The sequence below is a fragment of the Besnoitia besnoiti genome, chromosome VIII (assembly GCF_002563875.1).
Source record: "Besnoitia besnoiti strain Bb-Ger1 chromosome VIII, whole genome shotgun sequence".
NCBI lineage: Eukaryota > Apicomplexa > Conoidasida > Eucoccidiorida > Sarcocystidae > Besnoitia > Besnoitia besnoiti.
In genome coordinates this window covers 314345-329436 of record NC_042363.1, presented here as the reverse complement: position 1 = coordinate 329436, position 15092 = coordinate 314345, and the positions used below count along the sequence as shown (strand labels likewise).

Below are 15092 nucleotides of genomic sequence, written 5' to 3'. Positions count from 1 at the left end.
GCGAAGCAGCAACCCGCGAGGACCCGCAACGCGAAGTGCCCCCGCGGTGTCCTCTGTAGGCGCCACCGAGTCTTGACACACGTGCCGCTCGCTCTCTTACGTTTTCTTACCAAAATCACTATGTACGATGTTCCTGATCTGCTGTGAAAATGTTAGTTCTACGCAGAAAAACAGTGGATATATATGTATATGTATACATATATATATATATATATATATATATATATATATATATATATATATATATATATATATATATATATATATGTGTAGACATGTAGTCGTGTGCATCTGACGGAGTCTCTTTGCTTCGTGCAAGAAACGAGGGCTGAATGGAGTTCTCTGTCGGCTTCTTCGCTTGAAAATATGTATGAATATATGCATCGACATATGGTTAAAAAAGTATTCGTATGTGTGCGTCGCGTCGCATGCACGCGTGGTGCATGAGCGCGCGGGCTGCTGGGGCTCGGCATCTCGCTGCTGAGTTTCGCTTGCGAGTTGATGTATAATATTCCCTAAAAATTCTTGTGTATTCATTATTTCTGTCTGGTTCCATGCAGTGCCAAATCCCAGTGGCCGTTTGCTTCAGATTTTGCATGTGTCGTGAACTAACAATGCGCCTCGGAAAAAAGTGAAGTGTATTTTGTGCGTGGATTTTAGGAGGAAGTCATACGCGTGGATGCCGTGTCTATCAGACCGGCTCCAGCGAGTCTTCTTTAGCTTTTTACGTGGACAACGCACACGCAAATACACATGTAATATATATATATATATGTATATATAAACATTAGCTATGCACGTGTGATATGCGAGCTCCCGGAATGGCGGCGGGAGGTCTCTTCAGACCGGCGCCGCTTTCTTCTGACAACGCCCGCGAGACTTGCTCAGCAGCCCGTAGGGTTTAGGGTTAAGCGTTAAAAGAAAGCGCAGAGAAGCTTGTAGAGGTTCCGCAGTGCAGAAGCGTCAGTACTTTTTTGCGTATTTTGCGGTGTGGAAAATAGTCCCATTGAGGACCGGTGGTTGTTTAGTATTTATGTCCTTTTTGACCGAGGTCGCCCATCTGAAATTCGAGCGCAGGACACCCCCGCAGCACCAAACTGCCTAAAACAGCTAAAAGTGTTGGATTCTGAATTTCAACAGCGTACACGCAGCTGCCCCCAGTCTCGCTGGCGAGGTGGGAGAGGCGATACGCAGCAAAGGAGCCGCAGGAGGCGCCCGAGCACCGCAAAACGCGGCACCGAAAGAAGCCGGAGTGTACACAAGGGCGACTTGAAAATGGAAAAACATGCGAAAGAAAGAGAAGGACGAAGACCGGACTGCTAAACCCCTGATGTGCACCAGACAGGAAATCCGACGAGCCGTTGTACACCTGAGCGTCTGGCGAGGCATCTCGGACTTGCAAAACGAATTTTTTTCAAGGTTCAAAAAATTCTCTGTCTGCATGAGGCAGTTGTCTCCTGCTAGGAACACAAAAGTCGCGCCTCTTCTCTCCCGAGCTCTCGGAGCTTCGCTGTTGTCTCAGGCGCATAAATCGAAAGGTTTTTGCTCCCCAACTTCTGCGAAAGATTGCCGGATGAGTCTCTCCGCTGGCCTATTAAAACCTCACGGACGCCCTTCAGGAGCATGCGAATCGGCGCTCTCCTTCCCGCGCAGGCGAGCGGCTCGCGACATGCACTCAGAGAAAGAGGGAAGACTCAGACTTGCCTCTTGGAAGTCAAACCGCAACATGTCGTAAACCAGTTCCTGAATGCAAAAAAACAGCTGACAGCCTTTGGCAGGTAACTGCGCGATACGCATCACCTTTACTTGCATGCACAATGTATATATACATATATATACTTGAAAAACCTATGAGATATTTGACAATATATTGATAAATATGGGTTGCGGCCCTCCTGTCGCCGCAGCGCCTGTTGAGTGTATTTGCTTACGTAGAATGAGGTTGTTGGCTTCCAGCCGAGACTCGCTTTCGCCTTGCTTGCGTCGCCTAGGAGGCTTTCGACTTCTGCAGGGCGGAAGTACGTCGGGGAGACAACGATAAGTTCCCTTCCGGTCTCCTTATCCACGCCCTTCTCGCTCAGGCCTTCGCCTTCCCATCTGAGCGCCAAAGGCACAGCGCGAGAGAAAAGATAATCCCGCCAAAGAGCCGCTCGAGTCTCAGCGCGCATCCACATAGGAAGAGCGAGGCGTTCAGCGATGCAGACACCGACACAGACACATAGGTAGATGTCTAGAGATTTACAAACTAGGATTGATAGGTAGATAGATGGACATAGATATAGATAGACGTAGGTAATTATAGGTAGACAGATCGATCGATGTATAGTTACAGAGGCACCGACAGTGAGAGAGACGTAGAACCACTCCGAATATGAACAGGGAGATCAACAGCTACACACACACAGATATCTCGAGAGAGGCGATTCCACGCAAAAAACAGGTATTTGGGCCACGAAATCAAACGCAGACAAAGCAAGAGACTGTTGGACATAAATGCATGCATATATGTATGCGTACGCGTGAAACTACATGCACAACAACGGTTTCACACGCGACTGCGTTGGAGTTCTGCGCGCTTCGCTTACTTGATGCCGATGCCCGCGAAGCCAAAGGCAATCTCGCAGAACTCTCGGACCGAGTGCTGCTCGCCTACGAGAGAGCGACAGACGGAAGCGAGATATCGAGAGAACGAAACGCGCGCAGAGAAGGGAGCGGCCCTTGCGAGGCGATTGCAAGGCGGTGAGCGCATCGTCTCGGAGAATAATTGAAGAACCGCATGCAGAAAGGGAGGCAAGCAGCCGCTGCAAAAACAAACTGCAGAGCTTGCCTGACGGAACAAGTGCACTGGCGTTTACACGAGTTCATGCATGCAGATCCGCGCAGGAATGCATATCTCTCTGCAATCGTTAAAGAGGGGAATGACGAGGCAGAAGGACCTGCGTGAGGGTCTGCGGCGCTCTCGAATTCCCGATAAGACAGAGATGTTACTCACAGGGGACATAAGCACTAGCAGACGCCGACTGTGGATCTCGAGATGCGCATACTCGCAGAGGCCAGCCGTTCCAGAGAGACGCATGTGGAAATTTTGTCGCGCGGACTGACCGAGCATGCTGCGACCGAAACATGCAGAGACAGGTGAGATACGGAGGCAGGCAAATCCGCGTCGAGATGGACGCAGAAGCCCGCAGAGAGAACCAAGTAGGTAGGCATATACACTTACATGCATATTCATAGGTACGTACTCAGGGACGCGCGCATGTGGAGAAAGACATCGAAACAGACGATCGCTGAACGGGCGCGCACGAGGGAGAAAAAGAGAGGGCGACTGGGGCATGCACACGGAATGGGAAACAAGGTGGCCGTCAGAAGGGCAGGCGTGGTGCGTACCCGTCGCAATGACGAAATCCTGCGGCGCGTCTTGCTGCAGCATCAGCCACATGGCTTCCACGTAGTCCTTCGCGTGCCCCCAGTCTCGCCAGCTATCCAGGTGCCCGAGCACGAGGCGATCCTGCACGCCCTGAAACGCAGAAAAGAGGAACGCGAGGGAGACTCATGCAGCGTCTTCCTCTCTCCTTCTGTCACACCAGGAGACGTCGCCGAAACCGCCGAGAGATGCCCTCTCCGCTCGGCGTTTTCCGCCGAAGTTTCCCCTTTTGTGCGCGCCGGACGGGCTGCAGGCGTCCCTCTCTGCTTCTCTCCAAGCGTGCGCTCTCTACCTCTCCTCCGGCTTCTGCGCCGCAACTCTCACTTTTTGGACATTCCCATCTCTTCTTGCCTCGTCTGAACTCCCCCCCCGCCCCCCCGCCATCAATACACTACCCTTTGTGGCTCGTTCGCAGGATCAGGGAGGTCTGCAAACGTTCATTTTTCGGTGAGTTACCTTGGCAATCTGAGAAACCGCGCGAGTGATTTTCCTCGTTACGAAGGTCTTCCCTCGGCGCGGGCTCTCGTGATTGAAGAGGATTCCGTTTACGCAAAACATTCCGTAACTCTCTCTGTAGTTCACAACCATCCAGTACGCGTACAGCTTGGAGATGCCTGAAAAAAAAACTCAGAGCTGCCAAAAGGTGCTGCACACCAGCTCTCGTATGTATATATATATACATACATACATGCCTAAGGGAGTACGAGATGCTTGTCTTTGGTTGCAGACAGAGCGCAGCAAGCCAACGACTTGAGCAGCTCGTTAGCGAGGCACATACAGGAGTGACGCACTGCCGGATGGTGTCTGTCTTCAGGGCCTCGCAGGGAATCGAAGCGCGAAAAGATTCCTACCATAGGGCGATCGCGGATAGAACGGCGTCATCTCAGTCTGCGGCGTTTCCTGAACGCGGCCAAAGAGCTCAGATGTCGAGGCCTGGTACCTGCGCATGCAAAACAAACAGAGAGACGCTGTGGGTCGCGACTGCAAGCGCAGACAGCGGGTGCTTGCCGGTTTTGGTTTTTCTCGGTGCAGGAAAAAAACTCAGCTCCTCGCGACGGCTTTCTGAAAAGCATGTTGAATGGCGCCCATGCACTAAGCGGCGCATCGGAATCCTCCTTCCTCTGGCACTGGACACGCGTGAGACAGAGACGTGCATACATCCACGCGCCTGCATAGGCATACACGTCGCTGAAGCTATATAGATGTGCAGTGCAGCGTTCCTCTGCGGGGAAAAAAGCTGATGGCGCTAGGAGCAAGCCCAAACTCGGAGTTGGTGTGTTCGCTGCCGACTGGTATGTTTTCATTCAGGAACCAAAACGAAACCTCAGGCTGCGGCCGCAGGACTCACACGCGGGTGTGCTTCTCTAGGCCTGCGGAGCGAACCGCCTCGAGCAGCCGCAGGATGCCGACGCCGGTCGCCTCCGAGGTGTACTCAGGCATCTCGAAGGAGACCTTGACGTGGCTCTGAAACGAAAAAAGACATGCTGCTGCAGTCGCGCAGCTCCATGCGGAAGTCTGCGCCTACGCAGGCACCTGAGCCTATGCGAGTGCCCGCAGCCACGCGCGAAAGTGCGCATTAGCGTGTGCATTTTCTCATACACTTTCGTGTATATATATATGCATATACATGTGGACAAACAATGTGAGCGAAACGGATATAGATGACAGGTAAAGCCATGAAATACGTTATCCTTTGCCTGTCCTTAATATGCATGCATACACATACTCACACACATAAATGCATATATATATATATATATATATATATATATATATATATATATATATATATAAGAATACGCAGATATTTATGTTAGGGACGGCTAACCGGAACAACAGGAAGAGGGGGGGAGCTGCACTAGGAATGGTGTACGACAACAAAATTGTTTCGGAAGCCATTTTCATTTTTTATGAAGTATTGATCGCCCACCTGAGCGGCCAGATTGTAGATTTCATGGGGCCGGATCGCGGCGACTATGCCGCAGAGGCAGGAGCTGTCGAGCAGGTCTCCATGATGAAGTTTCAATTCTGTGAAAAAAACATGTTTGGCGGGATACAAACCACAGACACTGTCTTCCACGAGTGGTTTTGTAGAAAGAGTTAGAATTCGTGAATGCGCTCGCGCTTCAAAGGGATTCTTACGCCTACTGCTTAAGTATAAGACATTTGCATACGGAGATTCCTACATACATACATGGATGGATGGCTCTGTAGCCGTAGGCTTGTGCAAGTACTCTTGCACTATGTATGCACGTGTTTATCAACTTGCGCATGCCTCTTTATCCACGCGAAGCAGCAAGCAAACACACAGGCAGCCACGCTTTTCGCTGCACGCGTCCGCAGTCGGCACTCCCTGTGGTTCACGTTCTTTGCCCGCTCCGTCATTGCTCCACAGAGAACTTGGTCGCCACTGGAGAGCTGAACTTCCTCCATGGGCAACGCGAAGACCTTACAGCTAGAAAGTTCGCTGCATAGATTTAAACGCATTCAAAAACGCACGCTTTGCGGACAACTCACTGTCGAAAATGTGATCAATTCTCTCTGTGTTGAAGGTGCTGCATCGGCGAAGAATGCCGTGGACTTCGTAGCCCTTCTCCAGGAGAAATTCGCTCAAGTACCTGAGAAAGAGGAACAACACAATGGACTCTCGTTGCCGCCAACTGTCCCTCCCACCATGGGCGCACACAGCGGCTTCATCGCCCACCTGCTTAGAGATAGGCAGATAGGCAGATTGACAGGAGATAGAAATAGAGAACAGACCAAATGGATAGGGTAGACAGCAATAGAGTAGACAGGCAGAGAGACAGACACATAGATAGGCATAGATAGAGATAGATAGACAGATGGATAGAAAGATAGATATATACTGACACTCAGAGAGGAAGTCGTTCTACTTTGCTAGCTGGGCATTGATATCGAAATCCGCGGATGCACCCATGTCAGACGAGGTTTAGTTTCCACTCTGGAGCTCTCCCGCCGCGAAGCGTGTTTTACTTTCAAATTCTTACGATCCATCTTGTCCTGTGATGCCGGTGATGAGCGCTCGCTGCTTTCCTTCTTTCGGTTCTTCGGTGAATCGCCTCATTTTTTCCGGTGGAGAAGCTCGCTCTGCCGATGGGGCTATTCTTTGGCCCTGCGGCTCCTTCCGCGTATCCTGCATCCTCCCTCGCTTTCTTTTCTTCGCCCTGACTCTGTCGCCTTCTAGCGAATATCTGCGCGGAATCAGTCCGCGCGGCGCACGCTTCCCGGCCTCTCTCTCCCCCGCGCCGGGCTTAATCGTCTTGGTCTGGCAGCGGCGCGCGAGAAAAAAAAAGACGCGCGTGCAAGAAGTCTGCTAAAAAGCTGAAACACGGCCTGCGTATGTGTACTGCGCGACGCGTCCTCTCCTTCGCTCTCTAGTCTCGGTGTGCTGTGTGCTGTGCAGCGGTGTGTCATCCTCAAATTTCCCGCGTTGCTGCCCCCGGTCTCGCCTTCAGGAGCGCCGTCTCTTTCGCCTTCCGCGTTTGAGAGAGAAAAACTGCCGCAGTGCTCATTTTCTCTCCATCGCAGAGTCTGCCGGCTGCGCACGCCTCCCACACATACGCGCCTCCGCGTAGGACAAACCGACAGATGTGCCGAGCATATCTAGGCTTTTGTATGCGTTTTATATGCAGACACAAACACGAATCATCGAGAATATGCGGACCAGAAAAGGAAAAGACCCAGAAGGGCGTTCCTTCAATGGGATGCAATATTTTGCGAGGAGGCGCCGCCGAAGCGCACCGCTCGACGGGCGAGTGCGGTGACTCCGATCGCGAGAGAGGAGAAGCCAATGAGGAGCATATCTCGTTCTTCAGAGCCGGAAAAGATGGATAGACGACTCACTCGACCGCGCAGATCGTTCACAGGCAAGCCCGCGTCACGTCGAGAAGAGGGAAAGCGAGTACACAGCGAGGACTAGCAGCGAACGCGCAGCTAGAAGCGAAGCAAGGTCTCCCCCGGAGCCTCGGCACGCGTCCGTGTTCGAGGCAGTTGCTTCGTCGGCTGGTTTTCCTCAGAGTTTGTCGCTGCCAGCAAGCTGGGAGACAAAAGCAGAGAACCAAGAGGGAAAAAGCAGCACACACTGCCGCGCCAGAGATGACCGGCAATGGCTAGCGCAGTGTATCCGGCGCGGACGCGAGCTGTCGCAGAGAGAGAAGAAGGTGGCGAAGAAGAGACTGGGAAGCGCTGCCTCTCGAACTTGAAAGATGAAGCAAAAGCGGAAAAACCTCGTCTCGAGTCTTCTCGCTGTCTCCGCGAAAGGAGACTGGGTTCGCAGGCAAGGATGCGGCCAGAGTGCATGCAGGTGTGCGCACATCGCAGTCTCGCGAGATGGGCGCGGAACTTCCGGTCACAACTGGAGCTCTCCTGATCTCTCTCTCTCTCTGCTCTGAGCCGGCGGCACAGCGTGGAGCAGGAAGCCGAAACCAATTCAAACTCGAAATACGAGCAGGGAAGCGAAAGCAGCTTCTATCCTCTCCACAGCGGTGCCTCAAGTCTCGATCGAGGAGGGCTTTGCGGCGGCAGCTCACTGCACCAGCGAACAAGACACGATCGTCGAGAGGGGCATATAAGGGAACGTACTTTTTTTCCTTCAAGAAAACCTTCCTTCTAGCCTCGTCGCCTCTCTGTGGCTTCTAGCGCCTCCTCACCCCCTAGAGAGGCCGGCGCGAGGGAGAGAACCGACGCGAGTGTCTCCGCGACGGGAGGTTTCCGCATCTAGCGGCGGATTTCTTCACCCCTCACACAGAGAAGAAAGACTCCAAGGCAGCGCGGGGGACTCCGCTGAATATCTTTCACCCTCACGCGGCGTGCCTTCTGGCTTCAGCGCGCTGTTTGAGCTCGTGGAGACAAGGGGAGGCTCAAAAACTGCGAGGCGCGTACAGGCAAGCGAGGATGAGGAGTCGAGTTTTTGTGAAAGCCTCGCAGGACAAAGAGGAAGTAACGCCGTGCGGTCAAACGGCGAGAAGGCACACTCCGCGTCGCGTGCGCAGAATGAGAAAGAGAGAAGAAAAAGACCGGAAGTGACCAAGAAAGGAGACGAACGGACCCGGCACGATGCCGAGCTCCCGCCTTCGAACCGGCGAGGAGACAGGAAGAGCAGACGTCGATCCCCGCAGGTTCCTTCTCCCCCGTCACGCGCTCCACTTCCTCACTTCTCGCCCCCAACCTCATCGCCGCCGCTTCCTTGCTTTTCCCTCTCTTCTCCGTCTTCATCTTCACCGACGTGGTGCCCTGCATCTTCCTCTGCGCCTTCTCGGTCTCCGCAGCTTCCTCTGACTTGTCTTGCTTCGGCGTCATCTCCGTTTCTCTCTCCTTCTTCTCCGCTCCTGAGGTCCCCTGCGGCCTCAGACAGCTTCGTTGTGACGGTGGTAAGCGTTCTCCAAGAGCCGCTGTTTCGTCTCCCGTTCTTCGCTCTGTCTTGTCAAACTTCTTCACTCGCGCGACAAAGAGACGAGAGCTCGCAAACTACGCAAGATTGCAACAACGAAAGTGGAACGGGCGACTCAGGGGACACGAGAAACGCGAGACGCCGCGAAGATGGGCAGAAAGGGTTCAGTGCGCGAGAGAGCGACGCGGCAAGCGAGGAAGTGCGCCGCGACGCAGACGCGCAAACGAACGCGGAAAAGTCCGCAGCGGCCTGCCTTGACGCAGATGGGGATCTGATTCTTCAGCGTCCCGCCGCAAGCGGGGGGAGAAGCACGAGCGAGAAGGGCGGCGGCCTCACAAAGAAAAGCGTCTCAGCGGCTTTGGCTTTGTGTAAGCAAGCGACTTCAGAGTCACCCGGCTCAGTCGAGCGCCAGCCACCTCCGCCTCGTGTCCTTACTCGCCTCTCTTCATCTTCTGCTTCGTCTTCTTCCTCCCCTTTTGCGCCGTTGTCCTCAGACTTCACTCCTCGAGCGGTGCCTCTCTCTGCGGACGCCAGTAGCTCGGTGCTCTCTTCTTGCGCAGGCCCTTCTCCGCCGCGATTGTCCTCTGCGTGCGCGCGCGCCTCTTTCGTGTCTCCTCGTCGGCTGCTGGGGTCTCCCTTCATCGTGTGCCGGCGCGCGTCAGCGACAAGCGTCGCGCTCGTTAGCCAGCAGCTGTGGACGGGCGGGCTGCTGCTCGCCAACTTCCTGTTTGACTTTTTCCTCACCCAGTCTCCGCGCGCTCTCGCGGCTTCCAACTCTCCCGCTGTCGCGCAGCGCGACTGCCGCTGGGCGGGTCGCGTTAGAGAATTCGAGGGAGAAGGGGAAGGCCAAGCGGCAGCGGAGGCCGCAGACAGAGGCGCGGAAGTCGCCAAAAACAGGACAGAAGCAGCCTCAGCGTCACCTCTCACCATCCTCGAGCTCGGCTCCGGGGTGGGGCTTCTGGGCGCTGCACTGCCTTCCATTCTCGGCGCAGTTGATCGTCTCCGAGGCGCCGAAAATGAAGCAGCCAGCGCCCCTAGTTCTCCTCTGCAATGCAGCGAAACGAGAGCGTCGCCTACCGCAAAGTCGCCCTCTTTCCGCTCTCTCCGTGCCATTCCGCAGGCCGCATCGGCACATCTGCCTCAGCCTGCGGCCGCCTTGTACCCTCCCTCTCCGTCAGCGTTTTCTTGTCAAATCTGTTCCCCCGCGTCTCTGCGTCCCTCGCCGGCGGAGTCTGGCTCTCCTCCGGCTCCTTCGTGCGGCAGCTGTGCGTCGAGGGCTGAGGGGAAGCGCGAGACTTCTCAGAACTGCATGCAGTTCGGCGGGCAGCAGCCGGAAGGCGTCCCTCGCGGGAGCGAAGCAAGCAGGAGGAAAGTCAAACTGTTTTTGACAGACGCGGAGGCCGGCGCGCTGTCGCTTGCAGCCGCGTCCCTCTGGCTGAACGGCGGGGAGCCGCGCGGCGAGGAGACTGCAGCCGGAGAAGAGCCTCATCAGAGCGAGCGAGCACGCAAATTCCAAGGAGAAGAAGCAAAAACGACCGGCAAAGAAGGGCGGAGAAAGCGGGGGGAGAAGTCTGGCGGAGCGACCGCGAAAGGCGAAGAAGACGGGGATACGACGCGGAAGGAACGAGCCGGCGATGAATGCGTCGACCGCAAAGAAAGAGCGACTGCCCAGTTGCCACCTGCGGAAAAGGAGATCCCAAGCGAGAAGGGGGCTGTCGACCCTTCTCTGGAAATCGTCCAGCAAGTCTGGAGGCGGGGCGGGAGGCTGTCTCTCCCGTGTTCTGAGTCTCCTTTGCTTTCTTTCGCTTGCGCGGAGCCTGACCGCTCGCCGTCTCCGTGCCTCTCTCAGTCTTGCTGCGGCTGCTGTGCAGCTCCCTCGCCCTCGCGCCTCCCTTCTCGCCTGTCTGTCTCTTTGCCTGGCGCAGCCTTGGCGACTCGCTTTTCGTTCCCCGCGTCCCCCGCTGCTGCGCAGAGCGACGTGGAGGTGGTCCTGCGTCAGCTGTGCTGGGGACGCCCGCCGCCGCTTCGGCAGAGTTCCGGAAGTGGAAGAGCGGCGATCGCCGCGGGAGCTGCCGTTGGCCGCGAAGGACCCCGACGGCGCTGGGCAGCCCGCAGAGACAAGACGCGAGGTGCGAGCAGAGGCGAGAAGAGCGCCGGGGGGGGTAGTTTGAGCGGCGCCGCGCACGAAGAGCGGCGCCGCAGGAAAGGAGCGCAACCGGACGAGAGAGAAGGAATGGGCTCTAGAGACGAAGGGCGGCCTCGGAGGTTCCGATGGAACGCAGAGGAGTGGTTTTCGCTCTTTCCAGGGCAGGCAGAAGGCCTCGAGCAGACCGATGTTGGGGCGCGCCGCAACGGCAAAGCGGCGGCGAAGAGAAACCGCGATGGAGGGAACGGCGGCGGAAACGGGGGGCCGTCACACGCTGCACCGACGACGCAGGGAGACAGCAAAAGGCGCAGAGGAGACTCAGAAGGAAAAGAGGCGACGGGGAGAGACCGGGAAACTGAGGCAGACCCCGTGCGCGTGACGGGCGCGTCGCCCGCCTCGCCGTCCTCCTCGCCTTCGAAGGCGGTCAAGACGCCCAAGGCCGCCATGGCGACGAGAAGGCGAAATTGCGAAGGCGCCGAGGAACGCCGAGGCGCCGCAGCCGACGGAGACCTCCAGCAGGAACGCCAGTCTGTCCGCAGGGGGAGCACTCGCGACGAGGAGAAAGGTGACCTTTTGATTCTGGCTGCCGACGGTAAGGACATAGAGCCGAAACCCGCGCGCACACCATTGATGTCTCTGCGGATCTTTCTCCAGCGGAAGCCGATAAATGTCGACTCCATGACAGGCTTCCCATATCTCAGTGGCCTTCGTCCCTCTGTCCAGTCCTCCGCGAGCTGCGAACGTGCCCGGGAGGTCCCCGTTGGCTCTGAGATCGCGTGGAGAGAAGAGAAGAACTCTGGTGTGCGCATTGTGGCTTCGGCGCCGTTGCCGCGGCTGGTCGGGGTGTGTTGCGTCATGCAATTTGCGTTTTCCTTTAGCTCTTTGGTCGAAAAACGCGCGCTCTTCACTTGAGCGAGGTCTCAGAGACACGCAGGCGCAGCTGGTGACTTTGAGTCACGATTCTTCTCCAGCGGCTCGCGGCGTTGCGATGTCTTCTGATCCTCTTCACCCACGCAATTCTACCTTCTTGCCGACATGCCCATTTGCGCCACTCGATGAGGGCTCCGGGAGTTTCCTCTTGCTGCTTCGCACACAGGGGCCCTCGGCAGGCGCGATGATCTGTGTGCGTTTGCGGTTGTCTGGTTTTTGTTTTTCAGTGCTGTACGACTACAAGTCCTGCGACGCGTTCGCCGCGCAGGTTGCGTCGCTTCTCCGCCATCACACGCAGGCGCGCGCCGCCGGCGCCTCTCGCCCGCGCGCCAGCCTCGTCGCTTCGAGGGTATGCAGCTTCCCAGAGGAGCCTATCGCCTCTGTCCCTCGAGCTGCGGACGCTGGAGAAGACCGCGCGGAGGGCGCGCCGGCGTCTCCAGAGGTGCGAGGTAGCGCGGAGGCCGAGGGAGACGCGAAGGTCGCAAGCGAATTTCGAAGCGTCAGGTGCTTTCTGTGTCACACGCGCCGCGTCGGCATCTCCTGTGTGACCAGCGCCGTCCCTGTCGACGTGTTTGCCGAGTACTTCCGCGAGCGCTTCGTGAGAGATGTGATTCTCGCTGGCGAGGGCGACTCAGACGGAGGAGACGGGCGCACCGCGGCGGGTCCGCACGAGCAGGATGCGCGCGAGCGGGGCGAGCACGCGGCGGAGACAGGCACTGGAGGGGGGAGATCTCCGCGTCCTGAGAAGCAAACGCCCAAACTGCGAGAAGCGGCGGAGGGCGTGGTCGCCCGTGGAAAGCCAGTAGGAGCTAGCAGTCAGTCCGCTGACGACAGAAAAGACTCACTCGAGGCAGGAGCGTGGTGTGAGCACGAGACTCGGGGAGACGCAGAGGACGGAGGGGCGTCGGGCGGGCGACGGCACGCGAGAGGGTGCCGGCAGCAGTGTAGGCCGCACCGCGCAGCATTCGGCTGTCTGCGCAGCAGTCCGAGCCTCTCCACGCCCTCAGACGATGCAGACACCGGCCTGGGGCCTCCGCCTTGGTTCGACTTAGTTCTGCATAGGCCCCCTCCGATTCGGATCGTGCCTCTTTCTTCTGTTCTTCTCCATGGAGAAGACACAGAAAGCTGTGGCGCTGGTTCACATCGCTCGGGCTCAGGCAGCGCCCCAGGCTCGCCGCTCGACGGCCGCCGGCCGTCACAGACAGGCAGCGAAGGCCACTCGGGGTCGGGCGCGGCGGAGGAGGCGGAAGTCTCCACGCACGGATATCGTCAGAGTGCCCCAAGACGGCGAGAAAGGGACACAGACGCCGCGCCAGACAGGAAGGCAAGAGGCAGCGTCGCCGGTGGCGGCGCTGCTAAAACGGAAGAAAAGGGTCAGGAAACCAGGCATGTTTCGCCGAGCACGACGGATGGAGACAGCGAAGCAGCCGCAGTAGACAGCGTGGTGCACATGAAGGAGATCTCGTTAGGCAGCCCTCGAAAGGGGGTCCAGCCCAGGCCAACAGAGTCGGAAGCTGCCCTGGAACGTAGCCGCTGGAGCCACAGAGGCCACACTCGCCAGTGCAAGGTAGGGACTGTATCGTCCGAACTCGACCCGTTTTTGCTGGGCACGAGCGCCTTCCAACACTCTGCAGCCGCTGCCCTTCAGCCTATTCTGCCGCACAGGCTGCGCGCGCTGATGGGTTCGCACGGCCAGAGAACAAGCAGCGACCGTCAGCGCTTGCCGGCAGACGCAGGCACCAGTAGGTGTACATGGAACTATTTCGAAAACGAGCCCTGCTGTCGCGGGCTGACCGCCACGCTGCGCGCTGCAGCTAGAGCGAGCCATGAAAAAACAGGCAGTAAGGCGTCAAGTCGGGACTACGGAGCAGAGAGAGAACTCTGTTCGCAGGGCCTCGCTCGAGCTGGAAGCAACAGCGTAGCGACCGAGGAATTAAGAGGAGCACTCTCAGACTATGGACGAACCTATGAACAGAGTCTTTCATCTGGGATCCTTTCGGGAAATGCCATGGGCAAAGACGTTTCCCTGAGCGCGAGTGACGGTAGCGTGATGACCGTCAAGAGCGCAGTGCCCGGCAACCGGCAAAAGTATATCCCGACGCACAAATGTTCTGCTGAGGGCGGCGAGATACCCGCGAGCTCGGCAGCCGAGGGTTTGCTGTTTGAGGCGCTGAAAATGGCAGAAGTGTGGGAACTTTGCTGGTGCGCGACCAACAAGAAGGGGGGCATCCGACGGAGGGCTGGATAAAAGGGCGGAGGGTTCTCGCAACAGCTCTACTGGCTGCGCTGCAGTTCCTGTCAACAGTCCGAGCTACGCGCACGCAGTCCCGCTTCTCTACGTTCATGTGTCTGCTTGGTGTAATAACCAGGTTACGTAATGCAGCGCACCTGCCGCTCTGTTTGCTCTAGAGACATAACGTCCCCAACTCTTGTGCACCCATAAGCTGTATACTTAGGAAGCAGTTTTCCGTCTTGGCGTTCTTTCTAGGGTTTAAATTCTTTGCGGTGGAGAGAGCCTGTCTTGCTTGTAAGCGATAAGATTTTGGCGGCTGCTTGCGCGCCCCGCGTTTTTTCGTACATTTTCCGGCGCGCAGAAAATGCAGCGACATGTCAACTAAGATGACGAATGAGCATCCGCATGGGCTTCATATGGACATCGAGCGACTACAGCTGTTTGCGTCCCTTGTTTACCGTTCGTAGCTCGCCGTCGTTCAAGGGAAACAGCGACGAGTGGGGGATTTTTACTGATGAAGGCGGCGAGCTCTTTGCTTCTGATGCACGTGTAATTTCGCAAGAATGTGCAAATTCACAAGAATATGAACGGTTGTGCACCATGCGTCACCCGCGTGGTATGTAGAGGCCTCGTCCTCGGCGAGTCACGCGCGTACGGCTCATAGCCGTGAACGGTAAGTTCGGTCCACGAGAAGCTAACTGTCAGCCGTCTGTGGCAGCAACAGTCTGCCTTTAGGGAAAAATTTCGGCAGGCGAAATAAGGTCGTCAGGACATCTGTTGGTTCGAGGCAGGTCACAGCCTACCCTTTCCTTTGAATGGGAATCACGTCCGGACAACCCGTCTCGCATCAACCTAGATAGAACCTTTATGAAACACACGCGGAAAACTTCAGTGAGCCCTTTCTCCAGCCGCCCTCCGCTCTGGCCAGGCTTCGTGCCACTGGGTTCTC

General features: G+C 56.7%; 2 protein-coding genes across 2 annotated transcripts; one reads left to right on the top strand and one right to left on the bottom strand.

The window, feature by feature from the left end:
• Positions 1-1602: 1602 nt before the first annotated feature.
• On the bottom strand, positions 1603-6509 carry BESB_081810 (putative GDP mannose 4,6-dehydratase; the record flags this gene model as incomplete). The annotated part of the gene is made up of 10 exons (XM_029366531.1): positions 1603-1743; positions 1932-2097; positions 2586-2649; positions 3388-3517; positions 3881-4038; positions 4276-4364; positions 4773-4888; positions 5355-5452; positions 5942-6042; positions 6433-6509. The coding sequence occupies 10 exons, from the start codon at positions 6507-6509 to the stop codon at positions 1603-1605; spliced, it is 1140 nt and encodes a 379-aa protein (XP_029216991.1).
• Positions 6510-7650: 1141 nt separating this feature from the next.
• On the top strand, positions 7651-14158 carry BESB_081800 (uncharacterized protein; the record flags this gene model as incomplete). Its single annotated transcript, XM_029366530.1, has 3 exons — positions 7651-7748; positions 8271-11572; positions 12138-14158. The coding sequence occupies 3 exons, from the start codon at positions 7651-7653 to the stop codon at positions 14156-14158; spliced, it is 5421 nt and encodes a 1806-aa protein (XP_029216990.1).
• Positions 14159-15092: the final 934 nt, after the last annotated feature.